The sequence below is a fragment of the Diuraphis noxia genome, unplaced genomic scaffold (assembly GCF_037042655.1).
Source record: "Diuraphis noxia isolate RWA-SAM2 unplaced genomic scaffold, SU_Dnox_SAM2 contig0005, whole genome shotgun sequence".
Classification (NCBI taxonomy): domain Eukaryota; kingdom Metazoa; phylum Arthropoda; class Insecta; order Hemiptera; family Aphididae; genus Diuraphis; species Diuraphis noxia.
Genome location: NW_028301715.1, coordinates 24,095,739 through 24,122,704, shown reverse-complemented (window position 1 = coordinate 24,122,704; position 26,966 = coordinate 24,095,739). Strand labels below are relative to the sequence as shown.

General features: G+C 29.7%; 2 protein-coding genes across 7 annotated transcripts; one reads left to right on the top strand and one right to left on the bottom strand.

Annotated features, from left to right (window-relative positions):
* The first annotated feature begins 506 nt into the window (after positions 1 to 506).
* Dap160 (dynamin associated protein 160) lies at positions 507 to 15,741 on the top strand. 5 transcript variants are annotated; one of them, XM_089229718.1, is made up of 29 exons: positions 507 to 635; positions 2,569 to 2,740; positions 2,830 to 2,972; positions 3,038 to 3,328; positions 3,394 to 3,445; positions 4,326 to 4,484; positions 4,556 to 5,041; positions 5,114 to 5,252; positions 5,314 to 5,631; positions 5,687 to 5,924; positions 6,011 to 6,281; positions 6,341 to 6,539; positions 7,149 to 7,257; positions 7,635 to 7,804; positions 8,259 to 8,420; positions 9,417 to 9,458; positions 9,565 to 9,711; positions 9,771 to 9,924; positions 9,988 to 10,152; positions 12,146 to 12,261; positions 13,519 to 13,625; positions 13,739 to 13,811; positions 13,881 to 14,087; positions 14,169 to 14,252; positions 14,312 to 14,608; positions 14,674 to 14,869; positions 14,939 to 15,016; positions 15,091 to 15,261; positions 15,396 to 15,741. In XM_089229718.1, exons 2-29 carry the CDS (start codon positions 2,589 to 2,591, stop codon positions 15,545 to 15,547), a joined length of 4,878 nt encoding a protein of 1,625 aa, XP_089085844.1. In that variant the 5' UTR covers positions 507 to 635; positions 2,569 to 2,588; the 3' UTR covers positions 15,548 to 15,741. The 5 variants fall into 5 exon arrangements, with proteins under 5 accessions (XP_089085844.1, XP_015366681.2, XP_015366678.2 ...); XM_015511192.2 differs by lacking the exon at positions 507 to 635 and adding an exon at positions 683 to 916; XM_015511194.2 differs by lacking the exon at positions 507 to 635 and adding an exon at positions 948 to 1,166.
* Positions 15,742 to 17,082: 1,341 nt separating this feature from the next.
* On the bottom strand, positions 17,083 to 26,966 carry LOC107163668 (uncharacterized). 2 transcript variants are annotated; one of them, XM_015511202.2, is made up of 3 exons: positions 26,685 to 26,966; positions 21,513 to 21,703; positions 17,083 to 20,934 (listed from the first exon to the last, which is right to left on the bottom strand). In XM_015511202.2, the coding sequence occupies exon 3, from the start codon at positions 20,926 to 20,928 to the stop codon at positions 17,806 to 17,808; it is 3,123 nt and encodes a 1,040-aa protein (XP_015366688.2). In that variant the 5' UTR covers positions 20,929 to 20,934; positions 21,513 to 21,703; positions 26,685 to 26,966; the 3' UTR covers positions 17,083 to 17,805. The 2 variants fall into 2 exon arrangements, with proteins under 2 accessions (XP_015366688.2, XP_089085845.1); XM_089229719.1 differs by lacking the exon at positions 21,513 to 21,703.

Here is a 26,966-nt window from a genome sequence, read left to right as displayed (position 1 = left end):
CTCAATCCACGATTCCACGTCCCACGAACGTGGATATGGGTCATTAGGGGTGTGAATTTTTATTCGATGCGATTTGCAAGTGTTTATGATATACGTAATATTAAATATTTTATAGATATTGGCACGGTTGGCGAGATTTATTAAATGTGATTCAATATAATATTATTATTTTCTATAAGATCCCCATGAAGAAATTCCGTATTTTTCTGTCGGCCATTTTTAAAAAAAGTCTAGTAGCCTACCAGTAGTAGGCCATTGTTGTAGATCCAAATGGATATTACAAAAATATCCGTTGTGGGAGTTTTGTCTATTTACTTGGGTCGATAAAAAATGAAACCTTTTCAGCGTCAGTTACTCGGTTATAACTTATAGTTATCATAAAATCAAATCAATGAAATCGGGGCGTTTAACTTCAATTGAATACGATAGAATAGCAGTTAGCACTGAAACATATTTTATACAGTTAAAAAGTGACAATAATTACAGATCGACGGATGCGGGTCCGACGACATAGAGTGAAAACGTTTTAGTATATTATTATATTTTTTAATAATATCGTTTTATCGTTTATCCTTCGTGCGCACGTTTGGGCACCACTAGCGCACACTGATAAAAAACCAACAAAACCGTTTGTCGTACGTATTCTGTTATAATAGCATATATTATTATTATTATTTATTGCAATATAGATAAGTGAGATATACTTGTGGGCGGGCGGTCGGAAATCCGTGTAAAATATAAATGTCAAACGATAAATAACGCGGCCAAAAAGCTGGCGACTACGTTTCGCGCGCTCCGAGCCTAAATTTTTCGACTCAAATTGTTTTCCTACTGTTCTCGTCATACGCAACGCACACGCCCATCAAATAATTACGCCCGACGGAGTGTGGGTTCGCCGTCAAAGCTCTGCGCACCGGTAAGATTGCTCAATTCGGAGTATTGTGTGTGTCGCGTACGTTTCACGGTCACGTCAGCCGCCGCGTTGGCTCGTTCGTTGGGTCGCCCGACACGCATAATACCTACGATACTATTCATTATTTCACTATTTTATTATTAATCGTCAATAATTGCTATTCCTCATTTACTTATGCTGCTGCTGCAGCCACCGCCGCTGCTACTGCTACTACGAATTACAACATAATAATAATATACTACTATTATATTATGTACATATGATAAACGTAATATCTAATAATATTGTTTTATTTGTTCTCATCATCGGGTGGGCGCCGCAGAAACCATAATGTTTGGTTCGTTGTTGTCCGTTTTCCATTCATCAATTACAATACCAAATATGTTTATATGCCCCTTTAAATATATTGTGTGATATTTTTTTGTTATTTTTTCAAACATTTTTACAGCCATTAATGAATAGCATCATTATCTATGTACCTGCCTTTTTTTTTTGCTAGCATTTTTGGGTATAATAACACTAGACAGGTTAGGATAAATACACTGCTAGATAATTAATATTTAAATTATAGACAAATTATTCATAAAATTGGTAATAAATGTAAGATGGGCATTACCTATATTTTAGTGAACATAATTTATAGATAAATCATAGTGTATTTTTTGACCCACTTCCTAAGCTGTTTCAGAATGGTATAGAATGTTTAACAAATAATTTAAACTGATCTACCTTTATACAACAATAATTAAAGTTTTAAAATGTGCACAATTAAATATAATATATGGGTTAATAATTTTGTTTAATTATAAACTAGCTTGCTCAACCTAACTTAAGTTTTTACTATAGGTACTCAAACTCTTATCACATTTAAGATTCATTAATGCTTGGTGTAACAACTTTGTTTAGCTTTAAGTGAATATTAAATTTATTCCTATAGTTGCGCGATAATTATGTTTAGTAAAAGATGAATAAAGTGCTGTGCTGCTAACTTTAAGTGTAAAGATTGATGTGTTTATTAATTATTATTATTCTAAATAAATCAAATTTTTGGTGCTAGTGACACAATTAAATACAATATTGAATAATTATTCTTTATAATTGAAAGTTTCAATACTCATGAATTTTTTACATAATAATTAAGTACATGAATACATGATGAATGTTTTATTAGATTTAATCAAATTATCTTAAATGTAATAAATTATCATTTATAATAGGCACCTACCTACTTCCATTGTTTATTAAAATAATGTTAATTATAATGATTATTTATAGCAACAACTTAGCAGCTTTAATTTAGACAAACGTTTATTTTAATTTACATAGTTTTTAATTTTTCCTTGATATAAAATACTAATGAGTTTTACTTTATCAATTTCTTTTCTTCAGTCAGTATTGCGGCGAGTTATTATAAAATTTATAAAATTTAGTTTACCACAGTGAGTTTATCAGTAGAATATGTTAAAAATCTTAATACACTTTTCTTCCATTAGTCTTTAAAACAAGTTTAGTAAAATATGACTTATAAGTTATGAATATGAAATATTAAAGTAAATAGCTTATAATATTTTTGTTATTATATACCTACCAATATTTTAAATATGAATAACAATAAAATAAGGAATATATAATTATTGACCATCTTTAATGTTTAGGTTAAATTAAACCTGGTGATATGGATCCGTGGGTGGTGACTCCTCAAGAATGGACACGTTTTTGCACACATTTTCAAGCATTGAAACCAGTAAATGGTGTCATTACGGGTGAACAAGCTAAGGGATTTCTTTTACAATCTAGACTACCTCCATTAGTACTTGGTGCAATATGGTAAAATTATAAAAATATTTTTACTTATGTGATTATTTATTGTTAATCTTATTGAGGTTATTAATTTATTAATATTGACTAATTTTTAGGGGTTTAGCTGATACTGATGCAGATGGTCGTATGAATATTATTGAATTTACTATTGCTTGCAAGTTAATTAGTCTTAAACTTAGAGGTTTAGAGCTTCCTAAAGTCATCCCTAGTAATTTATGGAACTCTGTACAGTCTCTAAGTAATTTAAAAAGTTCCTTTCTTATGCTTATCAAATTTAACTAATTTTAGAATTAACATTTTTAGATTCAGTTCCTAAAGCTTCATCTCCACTTCTTACAAGTCCTCCAACAATGACCCCTGGAATTGCGCCACCTATGACGTTGCCATTATCAAATGTGTCTCCATCAACAATTTTACCAGCGATATCACCTTCATTAATACCAGCAGCTCCTTCTCCCATTGGAACTATAAATCCTACAATAAGTCCAGTTGTAAATAGTTCTTCTCCGGTTCAAACTGCTAATTTAACAAATGATGTGGCGTTAGTTGGTCAAACTGAACCTGTTAAATCTGCACTACCTGCTGCACCATCACGTAAGTTGATAAAATAATTCTGTTTTTCATTACTTATGTTAATTTTAATTATTTTGTTTATTTAGTTCCTGGTACACCAGTTGCTTCAATGCCAATGCCTATATCAATAGATTCTCCGTAAGTTTAAAAATATAATTATTTAATAGATTTACAACTTTAAGCTTGATTGTTACGATTTAATAAACTAAACTTTGTTAATATATCATACTAAGATTTCATTATAATTCACAATATTTTAATAATTCTTTTAAGAGGACATCACACCCGTGTGTGCCATCTCTGTCTTACACACGTTCAAGTACAACATAATAAGTTTTCGTTCATCAGTTTTTATAGTATGCTGTAAGTTTTGATATTAGAGTGAATTTACCTATTATATAATTTATAAGTAAGATTATTATCAGGGCTTCATGTAGGCTTTGTTTAATATTAAATTGTTATCTACACAAATATCTATTATCACAAAAACCGCCGTGGATCAGGGATAATAATATGTGCATGATAGTAACACAATAAATGCTGCGCAGTGAATATCTTAAATTACGACCACAAACTAGTTACTTAATGGTAAATTATTTATAAAATTTACTATGCATTAAAATCATTATTTATTCAATTAAACAGTCCACTATTTATTTAGTTCAACTTACCAACTTAAAGTGAAACAGCTTTTATTGTCATTATTTTTTGGTAAATTATGACTTTTTAAAAATTTTCATTTTGAAATTATCATAACTTAATTAAAAATAATATCAATAAAAACTTTAACAGGGCCTTAGACAACAATCTTACCTATATATTTTATAATGGGTAAATTCATTCTAGTATCAAAACTCACAGCACACTATTGAAACTGTAAGCAAAAATTCTTGTGTAGTATGTGTGTAAGTCAGAAATATCTTATGATTGAAATATTTAATAACAACATTTTGCTTCTTTTCTATGGTTATAAAGTTATTTTATTAAAATTTTTTTGTTTCAATTATTTTTATTATAGAGGCAATCAGGAATGGGCAGTACCACATCAAACTAAATTAAAGTACACACAAATTTTTAATACTACCGATCGCACAAGGACAGGATTTTTAACTGGAGTTCAAGCCCGTGGTATCATGGTGGCTACTCAACTACCACAAAACGTTCTTGCACAAATATGGTAAATTGATGAATTGGTATAAATTCTTAATCTTTTATATTAAATCAATATTTATTTGCTTCGACTTAAAGGAATCTCTCTGATATGGATAAAGATGGTCAATTATGCTGTGACGAGTTTGTCTTGGCAATGTATTTGTGTGATTTGGCTAAATCTGGGGAAAAAATTCGCATTCCTTTACCCCCTGAACTTATACCACCATCTGTTCGACGCCAACGTCAGAATAGTTTGACTGCTCCAAGTGAAGGAACTCCTGAGTCTGATTCTTGTTTGGTAAATCAAACAACTTTTGAAGATAAACGCAAAGAGAATTTTGAAAAAGGACAAGCTGAGTTAGAAAGACGCCGTAAAGCTTTATTGGAAATCCAGAGAAAAGAGCAAGAAGAACGAGAGCGTAAGGAAAGGGAAGAGCAAGACAGAAGAGAAAAAATACGATTAGAACAAGAAAAAAGAAGACAAGATGAACTTGAAATACAAATGAGAAAACAAAAAGAACTAGAACAGGAAAGAGAAGAGCAAAGAAAAAGAGCTCAAGAACAAAGAGAAGCGGCTCGAAAGTAAATTTGTTTTGTAAACTTTTTCCTTTTTGCAATAATTTATTTAATATCTATTTTTTAAATGAAATAAAGAGAAATGGAGAGGCAGCGCCAATTAGAGTGGGAAAAACAAAGAAGTATGGAACTTCAACAACAACGGCAGAAGGAACAAGAAACAGTACTTAAATTAAAGGGCAAAAATCAAAGCTTGACCATTGATCTTCAACAAATGGTATGGTTTTAGTTGAAAATTTAAATTGTGTATATTAAACTGTGAATTTGGTGTTTTTTAGACTGATAAAGTGCGTGAGCTATCACAAAAAATTAGTGAGACTCGTGCAAGTGTAACCGGGGTAAAATCTACAATTGATAGTATGCGGACAACACGAGACACTCAAATGAATGAAATGTCACGTTTAAAATCTACTTTGAAAGAACAAAATCAACGTCTTATCACTGTGAGTCAAGAAAAAATACGTTTAGAAGCCAAGAACAAAATGAAGTCCAGTATTGAAACTGCAGAAATACAAGAACAAACACAATCAGCAATTTCAAATAAAAAATTAGCATTCAAAAGCTTACAAGATAAGATTGATGATCTTAATTCACAAGTATGATCATACCAAATAATTATTAATTTGTTTTTAAATTGGTTTTTTTTTTTAGATCGAACTCAAAAAACAAGATGTTGAAAATAATAACAGTTCTATTGATCAATTAAAAACACAATTGACCAAGCTTGTAGAAGATTGTGAAAAGGTCTATCCAAGTTATGAAGAAAACATTAAGAAAGTTATAGAAATGAAGAAAAATAAAGCAAAAGAAATGTCATCTTGGGGAGATGATGCATGGAATTCAGCACCCACTACTGACTGGGTTGAAGAAAAGTCTGCATCTAATTTAGGTACCAGTTAATAAATTATCATTGAAAATATAAAAATTGCCAATATTAATATTAATATAATATATGTGTATTTATTAAATCCATAGAATCAAGTGCCTATAAAAAATGTCGAGCTTTGTATGAATTTGAGGCTCGCAACACTGATGAATTATCTTTCCAACCTGGAGATATTATTATGGTTCCATTGGAACAAAACGCAGAACCTGGATGGCTAACAGGAGAATTGAAGAACAAAACAGGATGGTTTCCAGAATCCTATGTTGAAACAGTTGATGGTTCTGATGACATTCGTGACATTATTGCTAATCGCCAAGCTCCTTTAGAAGATAATTTTGCATCCACCCAAAAACCATTAGAGTAAATAGTATTTTTTTCTATTTTTTATTAATCCATTTTATAAGATTATTTTGTTACAGAGGAATTGACGAGTTACCAGAAAATGAGCTTGGACAAGGATTTGAAAATGATGAGTTTAGTAATTCATACCCTAAACTTATTTTAGGTCGTGGTAAACCAGTGAATATTAAAGCAAAAGTATTAAATGATTGGACTGGTAAAGACAGTACTTATTTGTCATTGGTTGCTGGTGATATAATTGATGTAACTGAAAATCAAGTATGTATTATTGAATAATTATATACCATAAAAATTAACTATAAACAATTAAAAGTGATTTTTATTCTGTTTGCATTTTAAACTTTTAGTAAATCCTCAATAATTTTATATCAAATAGATCTTTTCCATAATGTTTTACTATACTACTTGATGGGTCCAATAATTAACTCATGACCTAGGGTTTCTTTATTTTCTGTTGTTCAACATACTATAGACATGTTCTCATATTTAAAACTTGGTCATACATTTTTCCATTCCCATTATTATATATTTATTTTCCTTCAACTCCTACCTCACATGTGTTGTATGTGTGCTTAAACTTGAGGATGTTCTGTGCAACCTCCTGCATATCCTAATTAAAATCCTCCCTTCTGTGATTCAAGTTTCTTAATTTATCTTTGGCCCCCTGGGATATATTTCACCTGACCATTATATCCATCTATATTCTCAAATCCATCATGTTCATACTCTTTAATTTAAATTGCTACTAACTGAACATTTCCATTATTATTTTTGTTATTTTTATTTACTATACTTCCTATTTGATCGTTAATTCTATTATTTTATTTTTATTATCATTACTATTTTAAATATATAAATTGTTCATAGGACGATTGGTGGTATGGTAGAACTTCAGATAATCGTGTTGGCTGGTTCCAAAAATCTTCTGTGTCCATAATTGAAAATGCAGTCAAAGATATTCCAAGCGACAAACAAGGTTTATATATTTATATATATATATATATTTCACAGTTGTCAGTGTTTCAGTGCATCTTATATTTTGTATATAATCATAAAGATGAATATATTGAAAATGCTGACTTAGTCAGCTACATATTTTAGTAATAAATTAAAATTCTGTGTAAGTTATTCTGTTCATGTTAAAAAGAAACCTAACTTTTGGTTGTCAGAAAATCATTGTGTTTATCACCTAATGAACCAACATATCTGCCAACGGTATAGTTATATCATGCCTCTGAACACTAGTTGTTTTCTGAAATTCCTTATTAACATGATTAGAGTATAGTAAAATGGCTCAAAATATTTAACAATACTAAAATATATATTTTTAATTAATTATTTCTTTATATTTAGAATATTATATTGTTCTCTATCCATATGAGTCTGTGGAGCCAGGAGATTTAAACATGAATCAGGATGAAGTGGTTTTAGTAACAAAAAAAGATGGTGATTGGTGGACAGGAATAATAGGTGACAGATCTGGAATATTTCCTTCTAACTATGTGCAATATCTTGATCCTCAGGTAAATTTTACCTTTGATATGTATTTTTTTTTAAACTATGTGGGTACAGTTATACTACCATCATAACTCAAACTTTAACCCTGTCATAAAAACGTTATGGTATATAATATTACATTACTTGTGAAACTAAGTGTAATAAATAAATTTAAATATTGAACACCTCAATAAATAATTTTCTATTTTTATTTTACACTTTTCTTGACTAAATAAAAATTAGTGGCAATTTCATTGTGGTTTTTACTTTTCATATAAATGTAGTTAATTTAAGACATATGTTAATCCTTATTAAATTTTGTTTTGTACACTCAAAATTTAATACAATATCAACTAATTAACTTTTTTGGTTTTTTTCTAAATAGTTTTAGTTAATAAGATGGAGGTTGCACTGTATTTATTTTTTAGAATTAATATTTCTATTTCAATTTTGTTTTTAATTAATACAATTTTTATATAGCCTAAGGAAACTACTGTGAATAAGAACCCTCCTTTTGAAACAGCTTCATCAGTAAAATCAGAAACATCTGTTACTTCTTCACCATTGACTACTCCTATTATGCTAGAATCTCAAAAACTTGGTGGTAGTAGATCAGTTACACCAGATTTAACGTCAACAAAGGTATGAATTCAACTAAGTATATATATAAAAAAAGTACCATGTCGCTTATATCACTGTTCCTTTAACACTTAAAATGTTGATATATATTTTCTTATTTTCTAGAGGATTTAAACTACTGAATAGTTTTCTTTTTGTTAGAATAATCTATTGATTATTATTACATATTTATAAAATACTAAATTTTAAATAATTCAGTGATAAAATTATTTTCATTAACATAATTTTCAAATTCTAAAGTTCTTATTATAGTTACATAATAACCTACTAGAAATAATAATGTTTATATTACATACAATCATACATTTGTTACTATAATTTACTAATTTTTATTAAATTATTAATACTATTATTTGAATATTAAGAACCTCAGAACCATTTACAAATTAGGTACCTTCTTAGTTTTTAATTAACTCAATATTTGTTAACCGTACCAAAAACATTTTTTTAAGTTCAACCTTCTTGGCTTATCTAAAAAATGCTCAGGTATTAAGTATTTTTTCCTATCCCCACATATTTGTGAAAGTATATTAGTCAAATAAATTTAAAAAAATAGTAAATGTAAAAAATGTAAATGTTTTTTCATTTAATTTGAAATTATTTTATCAAGCATTAAGTCTAATATTTTTTCTTAATCTTAACAAATAACTTATATTTAATTGTTGTTTTATATAAATAATATTACAAAATAATTAAATACTCTTAAGTAGTAATGTTGTTATATATCAGTAATTTTACTATTTTGAGATTTGTTTTATTTTATCATAAAATAATTTAAAAGTAAATAAGTTTTTGTGGTATATTATATAATGTCATTATTTTTTTACTTTCTAATATGATATTGTACTAGAAATTTTGACCTAACTATAATTTTAACAAATTTATTTTTATTATATCCTTTCTGTTATCAAAATGCTATTATTCTACGCTTTTTGTGTATTGTTTTTATTATTGATTGTTTGTTTGTTATTGTCTATGGCTTGTGTTTTTGGTTATCAGAGGGAAAGCAGTGCAACAGAAGATAGCGAAAATGATGACAAGGTAAACTATGCTTTCTGTATGTTGTTTGCATGAAATAATTTTTGTCTAGTACCTATAATTGAATAACATTTTTAAATTGTTATTACTTTAATGTTGTATTCCTCAGATAACTAAAGGAACAAAAAAAGCAGAAGTGGCGACTGTCATTGCACCATACACAGCCACTAGCACAGAACAATTAAGTTTACAACGAGGACAATTGGTAAAAATTAGAAAGAAGACTACAACTGGTTGGTGGGAAGGAGAGTTACAAGTAAATAAAAACATCCTTTAACATTGTTTGGAAAATAATTTGTTAAAATATAATGTTAGGCAAAAGGACAAAAACGTCAAATTGGTTGGTTTCCAGCATCTTATGTAAAACCATTAGGTAACACTGGTAGAGCAAATTCACCCGCTACAAAAAGTAATCAATCTGCAATAATGCCTGTTACTACTACAACACCTTCCTCCAACAATACCCTAGGTAATATAATCATATTCTCATCTTTTTTGTTGAATAATTAAATAATATTAATATTATTTACAGAAAAAGTCATAGCTTTGTTTCCATTTAATGCGGTTCACAATGATGAATTAACATTCCAAAAGGATGAGATTATAACATTGGTATCAAAAGATGAGCAAGCTTGGTGGAGAGGAGAACTAAATGGAAAGACAGGATTGTTTCCAAGTAATTACGTGGCACCTCTATGTAAGTAAAAGAAATTAAGTTTTATAGTATTAGATAATATTTTAACTAATTATTTTTAATTAAATAACTTTTGCATGTTTCAATTTAATTAAAAGGAATGTGTTGAAGACATTTTGATGTCAAAAATTACAATACAACAATTGTAATTAAATATTTTTTATAATTTTATCAAACATATTTAAGATTATAAAAAATATGTTTATTATAAAAATTATTTTATGGGATTACATGCAACTATTATAATATAAAATTAAAATTAATTTATTGTTAATGAAATCATATTTTAGTGGGTTCAAAAAATTTTAATGAACTCTTCTAAATAGTTTAAATAGTTTTATAAGTTATGAATAGATAATAAGATAAAACTTATACTAACATCTTCTATATTCTGTCTCTTTTGTTTTTGTTTTGTTTTTTTTTTTGTAGGAGTTTGTTATAGTCATTTGTTCACTGGCTAACGACCCATCAGGCGGATGAACTTCAGAATATTAGTATGGTTTTTTTTTTTTTATTAAATTATTTATTATTTTTCAAAGCCTGATTAGTAAGTAAGTTTAATATTTATGGCATTAAATTATAAAAGCTAAGAAAACAACTTTTATAGTCATAAACAAGACTTGTATTGTTTTTTTTATTTATCAATCACCCATATTATAGTCATTGCAATTGATGGGTCAGCCATTTATTAAAATATATTCTGTACATTATTAAATTATTAAATTAATATTATCTAGTACCTACCAGTTATCACTTCTAATATATACTTACATTTAATTTATAAAGTAACATGCAATATAATATGTTAGTAGAATTATTTTATTTTATGATTTACTTAAGTGCAATATTTTCCCTCCATTTTATTATTAGATTATTTTTAGATATTTATTGTATAACTTTAATATACCATCTACATTAAAAATGTTTTTATCATTATTGTTTATATTAGAATCTCTTAAATTGATATTTGTTGTTATAATTATTAAATTATTATATACATGTCAGTGTTACTATATATCTACTTAAGTTTATGAACAAACACCTAAATACGTTATTCCACATAAGTCATAATTCTATAATTTATCATTTATAATTAATATTATAATTATTTCTTATGCATTGTTAAATTTGCATAATTTTTAGCTTCACTTACCTATATTATATTTGAATAGCAATGTAGTGATTTTATTACTAACTTATATATTATTATTCCTATCATAACATTTAGAGGAGTTCATTATATAATTATTTGATATTGTGTGGTAAATTTAGTGTGAAGTTGTATTATTTATTACTTACAAATTATTATATTATATTCACTATGGTATAAAAAAATATATAGAACATAACAAATATCATACAATTTTTTTTCAATTTATTCTACTTACCACCTTAATCCAAAAGCTATAAGTTTCTTTTCTATTGATTTAAATATTTATAAATAGCTAGTATTTTAAAGTATTCTACAGGCTAATAATGGAATTAAATAATAATATGAATTTGTTTATCATTAAATTTATGATTTTTTTTTTTTTGTGTTAACGAATTAAAAATCTCATTGACAGCCAATCATTTAAAAGTATTTGCATATATTTAAATTAATTTTAAATTACAAATTTGGCATTTGATTAACTTTGAGCTGTTATTTTATTTAAATAAATAAATTTAAATGCGTTTTTAACTAGAATATCTGATAATCGTTGAATAATAAATAGAATATCATTATTCTATTAAGCACATATTAAAAAAAATGTTCATGAAATAACAATATTATTTGTTCAAAATTTTCTTATCTTATCTTTTATATGTTACTTTTATAGGAAAGATCAAAAATATATATTTCACAATAATCAATTTTTTATACCCAAATGATCGTCGTTATTCAATGTTTAATATGTGTAAATAAACACAAATTTTATTAGATTACTCTTATGCTAGTAAGATTAATTTTATGATGAAAATGATTACAATTTTCTAATGTGTTATAATCATGTAGCTGAAGTGACAATTAAAGTAAAATTGAATAAAGAAGAACGAAAACGACAACAGCATATTCACGAGTTGATTACCACTGAGCAGGCCTATATTGAAGATATGACTGCAGTACACGAAGTATTTATATTAAATTATATTAATTAGTTATTTTTCTATTATTTATAATATTGTTAGGTTTTTTTAAGGTAGTTTGAAATATCGGAAATTATTTGGCGAGCAGATTAGAAAAAAAAATATTAATTTTGGAGCTGTGACAATTATATTAGTTATATCCAATGGTGTGGCAATTATCATTCTTAATAGCATATTAAAATTACTTTTTTTATGAAACCTATTGGCTACTTCTCTTATTTTATTTCGACTTCAAATTGGAGAATTCAACTAATTACACTTCTTAGCTATATTCATGATCTTTATTATTATTTTTTTTTTATTCATGGTACAGCTTCAACTGCTAAGGTTATTAGCTTGTAACAAAATTAGTATTTAGTACATAGTAAAATATGGTTATACAATAGGTTATTAAATTAGACTATACATATCAATTTGTTTTAAAAATGTAATTATTTCGTCTGTGTTGTCATAGGTAGGGCTGAGGGCTTCAAAGAGGTTGTCGGGCAATTTTAGATTTTTTCTGGTATCTATATGGATACGGCAGTGGATAAGGAGATGCTTGACTGTGAGAGGTTCTCCGTAGATTAGGCACATTACAGGTTCTTCTCTGCGCATAAGATGTCCATGGGACATCTTTGAGTGAGCTATACGTAGTCTACTGATAACTACTTCATCTTTATGGTTTTATGAATGGGGTTTAAGCCAGTATTCGGTAGTATTTTTTATTTCTCTTAATTTGTTATTGGGTGTGCGCCGCCATTCAGATTTCCATAAATTGGTACAAAAAGTGTTGAAATTTCTGTGGATGTTGATGAGTGATGAGTATGTGCATATTTTGGTCAGAGAGTTTTTACTGCTTCACGAGGCTACTTTGTCAGCTTTCTCATTGCCATCTATTCCACAATGGCCTGGTGTCCATATAAACTGTATGTTCTTATTGGCTTTTTCAATGATGTTGCTTATTTTGATTGCTAGGATGCTTGAGTGTAAATTGATCTTTATTTTATTACCACATTTTTAGCAATAATGTTTAAATAATGGTGAAGATTACATATTAGAAGTATGAAGATACATTAATTTAATACTCGTACATTGGTTTGCTTTACAAAATTTAAAACTTTGAAATTGAGGTTCTATGAATTTTTGTTAACCTCCGATTTTTACTGTCAATATAATATTATATAATATTATTCTATATTATTTGTATTTGAAAATTTTAAATTTAACCTGATCTAGTGTTATGCATTACGTGTTATTTAGGTGTTTGAAAAACCATTGTATGAAAGTGGTGTTCTCACTACTTCTGACATTCGTAAAATTTTTATTAACTGGGAAGAAATTATTGAGTGTAATCAAATATTTTTGACGTAAGTATTTTCAGTACTATAAATTTACAAAATATTTTTCAAATATTTAACTATGACTTTGCTGTTCATAATTATTATATACCCTATCAGTTATCATAGAATATATTTAACAGATCATTACGAGTGCGTAGAGATATGAGTCCTGCCGGAATTGTACGAATAGTTGGTGATATTTTGTGTGAACATGTAAGAAGAAATAATTTTATAAGTTTATTATTGTACACATTTTTTTATGCATTTTTTTTTAAATTTTAGTTTCCTAGAATGACTAGATATGTGCGCTTTTGTAGCTGTCAATTAAATGCTGCAATCACTCTACAGAAACTAACAGAGACTAACCCAGCTTTTTGTGAAGTTACTAAACGTTGCCAGAGTGATTCTCGCATCAAAGGACTGCCATTGAGTTCATTTCTTATTAAACCCATGCAGCGAATCACTAAATATCCTCTACTAGTACAAAAGGTATGTATACAATAGTTTTAAATCCATACCTCTAAGTTATAGTATTTATTAGTAATTATTTTACCATGATTTCTTTTAAAGATTTTAGAGCATACTCCAAATTCTCATCCAGATCGTATACACTTAGAAGAGGCACTTGCTAAAGCTGAAGAAATATGTCTTCAAGTATTTATAGGTTTTTTATATTATTGTATTCTGTAATATCTATTCTTTTTCATTAATAGGTAAATGAAGGGGTCAGGGAAAAAGAAAATTCTGACCGTTTAGAGTGGTTGCAAACACATGTGAACTGTGAAAGATTAAGCGAAAGGCTAATATTTAACTCATTAACTAATTCCTTGGGATCAAGAAAATTTCTACACTATGGATCTTTATCAAAAACTAAGAGTGGTAAAGAACTTGTTGGGTTCTTGATGAATGATATGTTTCTTCTTGTTGAACCAGTAAAACCAACTATTCTGTCTGGACAATCATTTTCATTTGACAAATTTTTAGGGGATTCATTTAAAATTTACAAACAAGTAAGTTTTTTTCATATTGTTTTTAAATTAAATATTTTTTAAATTTTTGATTTGTTGTAATTTAGCCCTTTTTATTAATGCTATTAAATATTGCTGACTCGGTGACTGATAGTGTTGAATTTCGAATTGATTACGACAATAAACCTATACTATTGTCGTCTCCAAGTATTAATGAACGGAACTTATGGTTAAAAAAATTAAATGAAGCTAAAAATATTTTGATTGCCAGTGAAAAGAATCAAAAACAACTAATGGAATCAAGTACATAACTAAATAATATTAGTGTGTTGGTATAGTTTTAATGTTTTTAAACTTATGTATCTGATTTAGAAAAATCAGATTTTGGGGCTTGTGGCAGAGTCTTAGTTTTTGTTATGGATGGTAGAAAACTTCAAACTCCGAAACTAGGTAATCTATCATAAGTTAACTAAATTGTTTTTTTTTATTTCAATTTTTAATTTATACAATGAAATTATGTTAAGGCAAAAAAGCTGCTTTCTGCGAAGTTAGTATGGGATCTCGAAAACAACGTACACAATTAAATGAATCTCCTGATCCTAAATGGGATTCATCAATGCAGTTCCTTGTCAAAGATATTCAAGATGATATTCTTTGTGTTACAGTATTTAATAAAGGGCATTATTCTCCCGATGGTAATGGATCTTAGTTGCAATTTGTTTATTTATGTTTGAAACTGAGGATTAGTAGAATACATTTTTAAATTATATAAAAAAATGTATAAATTATAATCTGCTTATTAATTTATATAACTTGTATTTTATTTCAGAATTCTTAGGTCGATCTGAAATTCGTGTATCAGAGATAATCCAATCAACTAAGAATAGTAGAGGACCTCTTACTAAACATTTGCAATTGAGAGAAGTACAGACTGGTGTTATAACTTTAAAGTTGGATTTATGCTTATTTGATACAAATTGATATGGTAAATATCAATTGATTTATTCAAGGAAAACCATCTCTATTTTTAATTGTAGTTCACTAAATTATTTATTGTATGTTAAGTGTTAATCTCATTTTTGATACCAACATTATATTGATTTATATGCAAATTGTTTAATATGTTTATAAAAAAAAAAATTGTTACCAATGATTATAATATTTCAATATTGAATTATTTGACTATTATTTGTTGCTATAGATATTATTGAATTTTACTTATTGGCTACTGAATAAATACACATAATATTTAAATATCATATATTTATTTATATCAAAGTTTTAGCCCATGCTGTATTTTATATTTGCAATGAGCTACTGTATTTTTTGACCTAAAAGATTTAATGAAAACATTAACTTCTGAACACATTGATATTTTTCTCATTAAGCATAGTCTGTGGGCTGTGGCATACCCAAGAGGGTGGTCAGGGGAAACCCAAATAATTTTTTAATTTAAAAATTTCACATTATATTTATATTAATATGATTTTGTATGTATGTTTTTTGGTTAGTCCAATTTCGTAATTGTGTTCATTTTGTATATGTTACACCCTTGGAGCAGATGATGTAGTTTAAGTTGTTATTCACTTATACACCAATATACTTGCAACTTTCCTATGTATATTTTGTTATTATAAACTATATGTATGTAGTGTTTAAACAATTTAAATAATAATAAATCAAGTGCATAGGAAGTTTTAAAATTAAATTTTTCCTGAATTAAGGTGCCTATAGTTAACACTTGTAGTTAATTTACATTAACTCATTAAAATAAACAATTAAGGTTAGGAACACCCAGGTGTTTGATTGAATTTTGTATTCCATGTTAGAACATCCGAAGACCTATTATCAGATATCCAATACGGCAGTACCTACTGGCACAGAATCGTAGACATAATATTATATTATAGTTTTTATTATATCTATGCACAGAATAAATCAATTTTACTATCAACCCAAATAAATATTTCTGGTATAAGTTGCAATGTTCTATCAAATATTCAATACATCCACGACTGCTGTATCAATACAATTTGCAATTTTTTTTTAATTCATTACAGCAATGACCTACAGAATAAAAATGTTGTAAGTACACTCAACACCTAATGTAAAGCATAGTGAGTTCCCTGGCTCTTAAATATTATAATAGTAAATTGGCACAAGACCATTAGTAATGACAAATGTTATAATTAACATTTTAACAGAAAGTTTTAAATCGTATTCTAATTACAAACAAAGACATAGGTATAGTCACCATTGATAATATTGATTCAATAACAATTACCTATTTATGTATAAAAATTATATCATTGTTAATTGCTATACAATCAATGACTATAATACTATTTACATATTGACAAGTTTTTGATTCTTCTCCAAGTCAGTAATTTACCTTGCATATAAAATAAATAAATTGTCTTCAATAAAAATATACATATATATATATATAGTATCCTGTAAATAATTATATTTATATATTTTTTCTATCATATCTTAACAAATAAATGTAAAACATGTAAGTGTCAAATCACAATTAACGATATATTGAAGATATTTTTAATTGTAATACAAATCATAAAATTATGCTTAAATTTATGTAATACATTAAAATATAATTATGTGACGTTATTATAGCTTACAACTGCTGCTTAGTATTAAATTACATACAAAATAAAATAGTATAATTATTGAGCTTTATTTCATTATTTGTATTTAGGATGTCTACAATACTTGTAAAATAAATATAAATATATATGTACATTATGTCATTATACATGGTGCTTACAATATTTAGGAAATATGTTATGAATAAATATTGTTGATAAATTATTGTACTAAATTAAAATAAATATTCGATGTCTTGATTAAGTACATTATTAGTTGATCATTCGATGTGTATAGCTGTGTTACAATTTAATACCTAGGTATATATATTATTCATGCACTCACTAATATAGATACCTATTTAAAAGTGTTTTAAATTACGCAGTTTGTTGAATACTGTTAGGTATTATATATTTTTTACTTAAGTTAACCTATCTACTTTTATCTATACATTATATACACAATAAAAAAAAAAATATTCACTTTCAAGGTGATCAGTTTACATATTTTGAATTATGAGTTTATGATTTATGTGCATTCAAATTATGTATTTAGATATTTCTAATAATTTTTTTTTAAATGTCTAATTCTTTATTACAATGGATAGGTATGACATAATTGTTATAAACATTTTTTTAATATCTTATAAATCTTTTTGCTCTTTCGGATTGTTCACCTGTTTTTTTTTCATTTGTATCTTCTGAAGGAGGACTTATTGGCATAAAACCACCAACCAATTGCGGTTTAAAATTATCTGGATCAAACTTCTCTGTAGACCCAGCCACATCACCGGTTTCATCTATTCTCTCAGAAGCATTATCAATCTGTGATTTTCTTACAACCGACCATCCATTTTTTTCAGCAGAACCGTTACTATTTTCTGGCAATTTTATACTTGGCTGGAAGGGTATTTGAAAATTTTGCAGTAGAGGTTTGTGGGTTTCATCAACTACCTTATGATTATCTTCTGACGTTTTTAATGTAGCTGTAATTGGTTTTTGTGAGACCACAATGTTTGAAGTAGAATCACGAGTTACAATTGGAACATAATCTTGAAGGTTTGGAACTAGTTCTTGATCATAATTTGGTTTGATCGTGTCCAATTTGGTCGGGCTGTATGCTTTATACTCCAACGAAGATGCGTTTTGATTTTCATCAGGTTTAACGATTTGATATGGGAAGTCTGTTTTGGTGGGCTTGACAATGGCGGATTTAGTTTTTAAAATTGGCACATCAGATCTATCGTTTACGTCTAGCATTACTGAATCATCTATTATTTTTTCAGATGGTTTTGGTGGAGTGTTTGCCGCATAAATAATATGTACAGGATTTTCTTTGTTATCATCTCGTAATTTTGTTGGAGGTCCATGTTGGATCATTTGCAACGTAGTCACTTTTGCTGGTTGTGGTCCAGGTCTCTGCAAAATTCTCGTTTCCTTTTCAGGCATATTTAAAATATCTTCATCGATATTATCATCATTTCTGTCTACTTTTAAAAATTGAGGTTTTGGAAGGGGTGGAGGTCTTAAGTGATCCATTGGAATTTGAACCCTTTCAATTGTCGCAGAGTGTGATTGAGGTACCGTTGGCGGTGTATCGACTCTGGCGTTTGGCCTGAACTGAGGTAAAATATTGGGCAAATTTGGTCTTTGTGGTGGAAGTATGGCACCATCGCGTTTCGGAGATGGATGATATGCAGGAGGTTTTGGTACGTTCTCCCATTGAGGTCTTGGATACGGTTGTTGTTTCTGGACTGGTCTTGGCGGAGGAACGAGTGGAATCGACGTAGTCGATTTGGTCTTTATAGGTATCGTGTGGTTAACAACGGCTTCAGAAGAGCTGTCTTCGACCATTAAAACTTGGCCGATGCCTTGCGCTGGACGAGCATCTGTCCGTTCACCGTCCATACCAATTGAAAAAGAAGTTTGAAGTGCATAGCTTTTATTGTCTTCATTCGGCTGAGTTTTAATGAAATGGTTTATTACGTGTTTGGGTGGTTTAAACTTGGATGTATCGGGTTGGCTCTGTGGAGGGGTGTATTGAGGTTTATTTTTGACATACTCATCAGTTTGTACCGGATAAGGTGGTGGCCGTCCTTGAGACATTTGAAGTTCCGTATTCACCGGTTTTCTAGGTATGTCCGTCTGGAAAGTTTTTATTACGGGTGGCTCTGGTTGATAAGGTCGACTTTGGATTAGAGGGTTCGTAGGTCGGTTCGAAACCGTACCAGGAAATTGTTGTGTATTATAAGTATCCGGTCTGACTTTGTAGTAATGTGTCTCAAACTGTTCAGGAGTTCCGTTCGGCTTTAGTGGTTTGGGTTTTAAATACGCCGGTGACAGTTCCGGGCTTACTGGCGGATTAGGCATACCACTGTTGAACGTCACTCTCGAATTGTCATACACTGCAGTTTCTTCGGGCTTAACTGTATCTTGTATATTATCCGGGCGTACAGGCCTAGATGAGTATACCGGTTCCGAAACTGGGGCTGGAGATGGTTTGACATTCTGCGAGTGATCCTTTTGGTTGTTCAACGATATACCAGACGATACGTGAGCGGTGAATGTCATAGGCACTTTGCTGTTGGTGATCAAAGGATACGGTTTGTCGTCGAACTGATAATGTTGAGGTTTGAAGTTTTGACCGTACGTCTCTTGCTGATGTGGTTTTTCCACTGGTTTGATTGCGTCATCGTAGTCAGCAAATGACGTTCCATCCAGTTTGGAGTCGATTTCCGGCCTGACAGTAGAAACCTTCACCGCGCCCGTGGTTCTATTTAAAACCGACGGGGTGACCGGAAATGATGTTGTTGTAGTGGTCGAGGACGGTGGTATAGTCGTTGCAGCAGTGGATGGTTCGGGCGTGATAAAGGACGTCGACGACGGTGGCGGCGGGGGCGGATTGGTGCGATGAATGACTGTCGTTGGACTCATGGCCGCAGTGGTGGTTGAAGTAGTGGTGGTCATTGTAGTACTAGTGATCGCCGCCTTTGTGGTTGTGGTATCTTGGTGTGACATAGATTCTTGTGGATGAGGATAGTCGTAATCGTATTCATATTCCTCTTGTTGTGGGACCGGGGTCGTGGTCGTAGTGGTCGTCGGAGCTGGAGTTGGGGTGGTGGTGGGCCTGACAGTAGTCAATTTAATAGTGTTGTACCACGACGAGGCAGTGGTGGCGGGTGAGGTTGCAGCTGTTGGTGTCTGTGTTGGAGTGGAAGGCATTTTGTGATTGCTGAGTGGCGACGATGGCGACGACCCACCGGACCCTTGGATTTTTGTGTTGGCGTACGAACTGGAAATGAGAGGAAACCGGTCACTAGAGCTGTACTTGACGGGTAGGTTCAGGAACTGATAGATGTCCGTCTGCTTGTTCTTGGTGGGCGCAATGTCGTTGGGCCTGGGCAGCAGACCAGGGCCCACCACGTCCTTTCTGTCGATCGGATCGCCCTTGTAGTCGAACGGTACCTCCTCCAACTTAGTAGTGTCATAATCGTAATAGTCGTCCGATCTCTGCGCCGCGCTCGGAGGGGGTCTAGTATTGAAGTCTATTGAACCCATGTTGGGATCAACGACGAATGGTTCGCCGTTGTTGAATGGGAACAGTGATGGATGGTAGCCATTGGTCAAGGTCATGGGTCTCTGCGGCACTTCTTTGACCGTGGCCGCGACGGCAGTGGGATCCTGCGGCCGGGCTGAACATGCAGCGAACAATAACGCTGAGATACCGCACATCAACTTCAGATGCCGCCACCCCTCCATCTGAACCTGAAACGGGAAAAGTATATAAATAAATATGTTTTTTTGCAGTCAAATGGTGGGCTTAAAAAAACGGTGAAGTACGACTACGCGCGTTTTACTTTTTTGAGTATACGATTGCACGCGGTGCCGGAATAACAAAGAATAAGCTTTTGAATATTCAAAAGGGTACGATTGCGCGTGAAATTAGATGCGATATTGCAAAATTACTATTAAAATTTAAAATAATTATTATTATAAAACGAATTTGTTATTTGTCGTATATGTATGTTGTTATTGTATTTATTTTTAATAACATAAACGTGCGTTATACCACAACTAATCAGTCAAAAATAGTACACAAAGTTACGAATAGTACAAATACCTAGTTATAAAAAATAAAAAAATAACAGATATTTTATATTCACACTCAGTCACCTCATAGGTAAAAAAATATTCAATAAAAAAATCGTTATGATTAAATTTAATAATATAAATAAAATAATTTAAATTTTAAAGCCCTGATACCTATTTCCAATTACCTATGGCTAAATACTTAAGTAAGTTTTCTGGTGTTTTATTTTTTAGATATTCTTCGTATTGCTTACTCATAAATTCGATTTTCTTTAGTTCTTTCTTTGATTTTGGCTTGATTATTTCTTTGGAAATGGTTGATAATTTATAGTGACGGTTTTTGCCTGAGTTTCCATAAGGGTACTTATAACAACAAATGTCGGTGAATGAACACTAGTTAACTGGGCGTTATATGTTCTATGGAAACTTTCAACCCCGTTTGTAGCTAAAACATGAACACGAATACAACTGACATTTCAGTAAATACGTATAGACATAAAATGCGAGATCATAGTTTAGGTATATTTGTATATGTAAGGGAATCTACAATAAAGATAAAAGATCCAATACAGGGGTGTATTTATGGGGGTGGCTGAGGGGGCTTCAGCCCCCCCCCCAAAATCCAGAAATTGTTTATGAAGTCTTATTATGTCCTATATCAGATGTAAATTTTCTAACTCATATAGGCTGAATTGGGAATTTTAGTTGGAGAATACCACAGCCCCCGCAAAAAAATATCTAAATACGCCCCTGTATTTTTTATTTTTTGGATTCCAATATAAAAGTATGATCTAAAATAAAATTACCTACTGATGGAAAGTTTGTCTGGTATCGGCAATAATAACAATGAGTAATAAATAACGTCCGGATTGCAATAATCGGAACATAAGGAACCGGATATTTACCGTGCACCTATATAATCTGTATATTTGGCAACGTTGTTTAGAAGCAAAAATAATTTAGCACGTGCAATCGTACACCTAAAAAGTTACCGTTGATAAGGACCGCGCACAATCGTAAAAAGGATATCAGATTAGATGATGATGTGAAGGTATTTCGGTAGGAAGATTGGTACCCACCGTTTATATATTAATTCTCTATGATTATTATTTTTTTGTTTAATCTCACTTCCCACAACAAAGCGTGTTTGAAGAAACAACGCGACCGTCAATCACGCACGACCTTGACCATAAAGAGAACGCGCATTCGTTTACCTATATATGTGCCTGGCGTACATAATAATATATACCTAATAGTATACATATGTTGTCACAACTTTCTTTTTGAATACCAATGACAATAAAAGAGTACTCGTTAGCATATCTAAATGGCACAGAAAATATCTAGGAATAAACATAATTTCACTTCGTACAATACATTTTTTTCACCCAGTAACCTTACATATCATATTTACAATCTATACAGTATACGTATTGTGTTTAATATTTTAATAATAATATGTAAGTACTGTTATTTTGTCATAGCGCAAGCGTGTGCTGTTGTCTAAAAATACAACACGTTGATCTAATAATCTATATTATATATGACTATATGTTGCATTTTGCCTGCGGAGTAACACCGTCGACGATGTATCACCTCTGAATATTATAATATTACTAAAACTAGACGGCCATAAATATAATAATTTGATAAATTTTAGTATACTATCACATTAACAAACGGTTAACAAACCGTTGACCAAAATTATTGAGTTGATAGAGTTGTATCGTGTACCTAAATAAACTCGTGTGTATATATTTCAGCGTGGTCGCTTGATTAATTATTACCGTTAGCGTGAAAGAAAACATCAGATCATGAAATGTCTGTGAAATAGTCTTAAAACAAATATAATACCAAACACAACATGCTTATATATATATTTTAATATTTTATCATTATCATTCATAATTTTTACTTAATATCAATGGTATTAGTATTTTTGTATTGGTTATTACGTCTTATTGTCCACGAACGACTGGCAAGTCGAAACGCCGTCTACAATAATACACTATATTTATTATAATATAGGTAGGCGCCCCGACACGTAACGAGTGTGCTACAAAAACCTGTTACGCGGAAATGCAGTGGATATGTGTGGTGTGTGATGGTGAGTGTGTATGTACAATATATATATATATATATCATCATACATTCATATCGTATTATTTTAGTATGTACGGTTAGAATCGGAACGAAACGACGTGTGTAGGTTAGGGTTACGGATTATTAATAACCAGAGTACATGTATTATAATAATATATCAAATAATTTAAAATATGTATAGCGACACGTATACAGTATACGTAGTAAGGTACATTATTTATGTACATTTTATACATACGTATATACAATACACCTATATACCTACACCTGGCTATATAAGCCGATAACATATTCATTCGATCGACCAAACGCACTTATACCTTCCAATGTAATATATATATATATATACTCAATACCTACCTACCTACCAGCCTATATATATATCAATTTATTATTGTCCTCAATACGCGTCTATTGAACTACACTTTTTTTTTGGCCCACTTTTTTACGACCCAACCGAAACCAATTAAAATCACATCATTATAGTATATTATAGGTACATGTGCGTATTTAAAATAGATTGATGTTTTTTTTTCAATTTCAATCAAAAGTCCTTCGTATAAGCGTTTTACATCTTTGCGAGCGTTAAAGTCTTGTACACAAGAGCGGGGAATGCGGACGGCGAAACTGTATCCCAAAACGCTGCACAGGTTCGAGTTTTAAGTGTTTTGACATATGCATTATTGTTGTTGTTTCCTTAGCCAAGACATATTGTATTGTCGTTAGAAGTATAATAAATAGCATAGTGTAATAATCGTCTTTTGAAATCGTTTTTTTACTATATTTTTCCACATAACAAGCGTTAAAATTTTAACTAATCATTTTATTTTAAAACCAACGGTGAAATCACAACAATGCAAAATCACAAATGCGCATTCGTAGTACTTAATATGACGATCGTTATAATACACGATGCACCTATTATAATACCTATATTATATATATACCTAATTATATACTTATTATAATATCTATAAAGTGCTTTTATTTTTTTACTAATTATCGATAATAATTAATGGTTGGCGACAATATTGCAGAAGTAATACATATTATAATGGGTTTTATTGTTTTTCCCGTTTCAAAAATTAAAATTACGAAACAATTTTTAATGTTGAAGATTTTGAATTTTTTTATTACAAAATCAGTTTTAACAGAATTATGTCCTCGAAGCTATGTATTTAATATAAACATAAAAATATACATTTTACGCGAGAAATGTGTGTATTTCCACAGTTACTTTCTTCCGGTTTCTATTCTTAAGTTTTGCTTGGGATAACTAGATTGCTTTTTACTACTACAACTACTACTACTTATTATTATTATTATTATTATTGTTGAAATCCACATTCCGATGAAATATAAGAATTTATCATGATGAATAAAACCATAGGTATATACAACATAAAAGAAGACTTTTTTACTTACATTTTCTAATCTCGCTATAGTACCTACGAGAAATTGTCCAATTAGTTGTCGAAGGAAGTATATATATATATATATATATATATATATATATATATATATATATATATATATATATATATATATATATATATATATATATATATATACTTTATATATATATCTCGTTATATCTATACATACGTATTATATTGTTGTGTACAGCGATCTTGTGTGCCGATACTTTTATGTCGGAGTATATTTGATTGTACATATTTTACCGAATAACTATTAATATATTTAATATTTATACATAGTCACATAGATAAAGGTATATAATAGTAAATAGAAACCTAAATAGCAATAACCAATAAGACATTAGTAGAAAAATTACTCAAAATTAAATTACCATGATGAATTTTACGAATAAAATGTTGTAATCTTATTTATTATTATAAATATTATGAGTTAAATTTAATGATTTACAATCAAGGTGTAAGTACCGCAGGTAACGAATTGAAAATATAGATTCAAGCGATTTTTATGGTATTTAATACCTACATTATATTTATACCATACCTATTATTCGTTTATATTTCATCGATTGTAATGTTTCGATTATCTCTATGGAATCTGTACTTAATAATTTTTTTAAACTTTATTTTTCCAAACTATTTTGAATTTAATGGATGTTGTATGTAATCGTGTATTATAATAACATTATTTTATAATGGCTCAAGTTTTAATATATTCGTGTCCAAAGGGTTTCCGTTACTTTATTTTTAAATTAAATTGTTTAAAAACTCCTAATAGCCATCCGTTGGGTTTACAATGCATTTTCAAACTCTAGGATATCCAAATTGTTTGGCCAATACATTTAATTGTCACGTCATGCAGGTTTTTTTGGCGTCCACTACTCTATAGTCTATCGAATAATTTATTGAGTAACTGTCCACGCCACACCGTGTACGTTTCATCGTGTCTTATATTATTATTAAGTTACAACAAAATATGATAAAAAAGCAATGGGTATTTTCGAAAACTTTTTTGGATTAATAATTATAAAACTGTAAAAATACTCGTACCTAATATATTTTTATAAATTCCGATAGTCTAAAAATAAAATAAAAATTGAAACCCGTAATTTTCCGGTGGTTAAGTATTGGACATAGAAACCTGATGGAATTGGACAAATATTTTTCAGGTCAAGAACCTTCGCTCGTATATTTTATAAAAGTTAGTAATAATCACAATAAAAATAAAAAATAAATATGAATTTTTTTAATATGAATTATATTGTAATAAAAAAATATATGTAAGAATAATGAATATATTATAATATTAACAATAGAAACAGTGTGAAAAACTATTTTCTGTTCATATATTGTTAATAAATTTAACACGATATAGCTATAAGAAAAATGATTTTAAATTCGGAAAATGGTGGAAATATTTTAATAATAAATTTTTAATTGAGTAAAATAAAAAAATATATATACTCTGATCTTAACTCATATACTGAAAAAATATAAGTATCAATGTATTTACAGTTTAAGCGAAAAGAAATGATTTCGTGATAGATAGGTAATACGTAATATATTTCATTTTAGGTATACTTTTGTATAATACGATATTATAATATTTTATCGATGTACACATCGGTTATAGTGGCAAGCATAACATGAATATTAAATAAGAATTCCGAACGGTTTTGTACTAACCAAGCAATGAAATAGGTATTTGATATTTTTATATATTACGCGTTTCATCAAAAACATAAGATTTCATTAGTGTCGCAACTTCCAAAACACAATAACAACGAGAAGATGTACTATTTGCATATTGTATACTTTGTATTTCGAACGAACAACATATCACACTATATAAGATTAGATTATTACAATATATAATTTGGTACTCACGATTGTATTTTTTTTTTAATAATCGATCAATCGATAACGTTCCGTTAATAATATCGATGACGCGTGTTGTTCGGCGATCGCTGACCGCTCGTCAGGTATTTTATGTAAATTTATGTTTGTCCGTACAACATTAATGTTTTGACAAAATATGATAAGTATATTAAGCGTCGGCGATGGTGGCGGAACGACAAGTGCTCTGCGTCCGACGGCCGCGGAGCGATTATTACAACCGTTTGGCTGGCGGACCCGCGCTGCACACCGGTGACCGGGAAGAAGAAGACT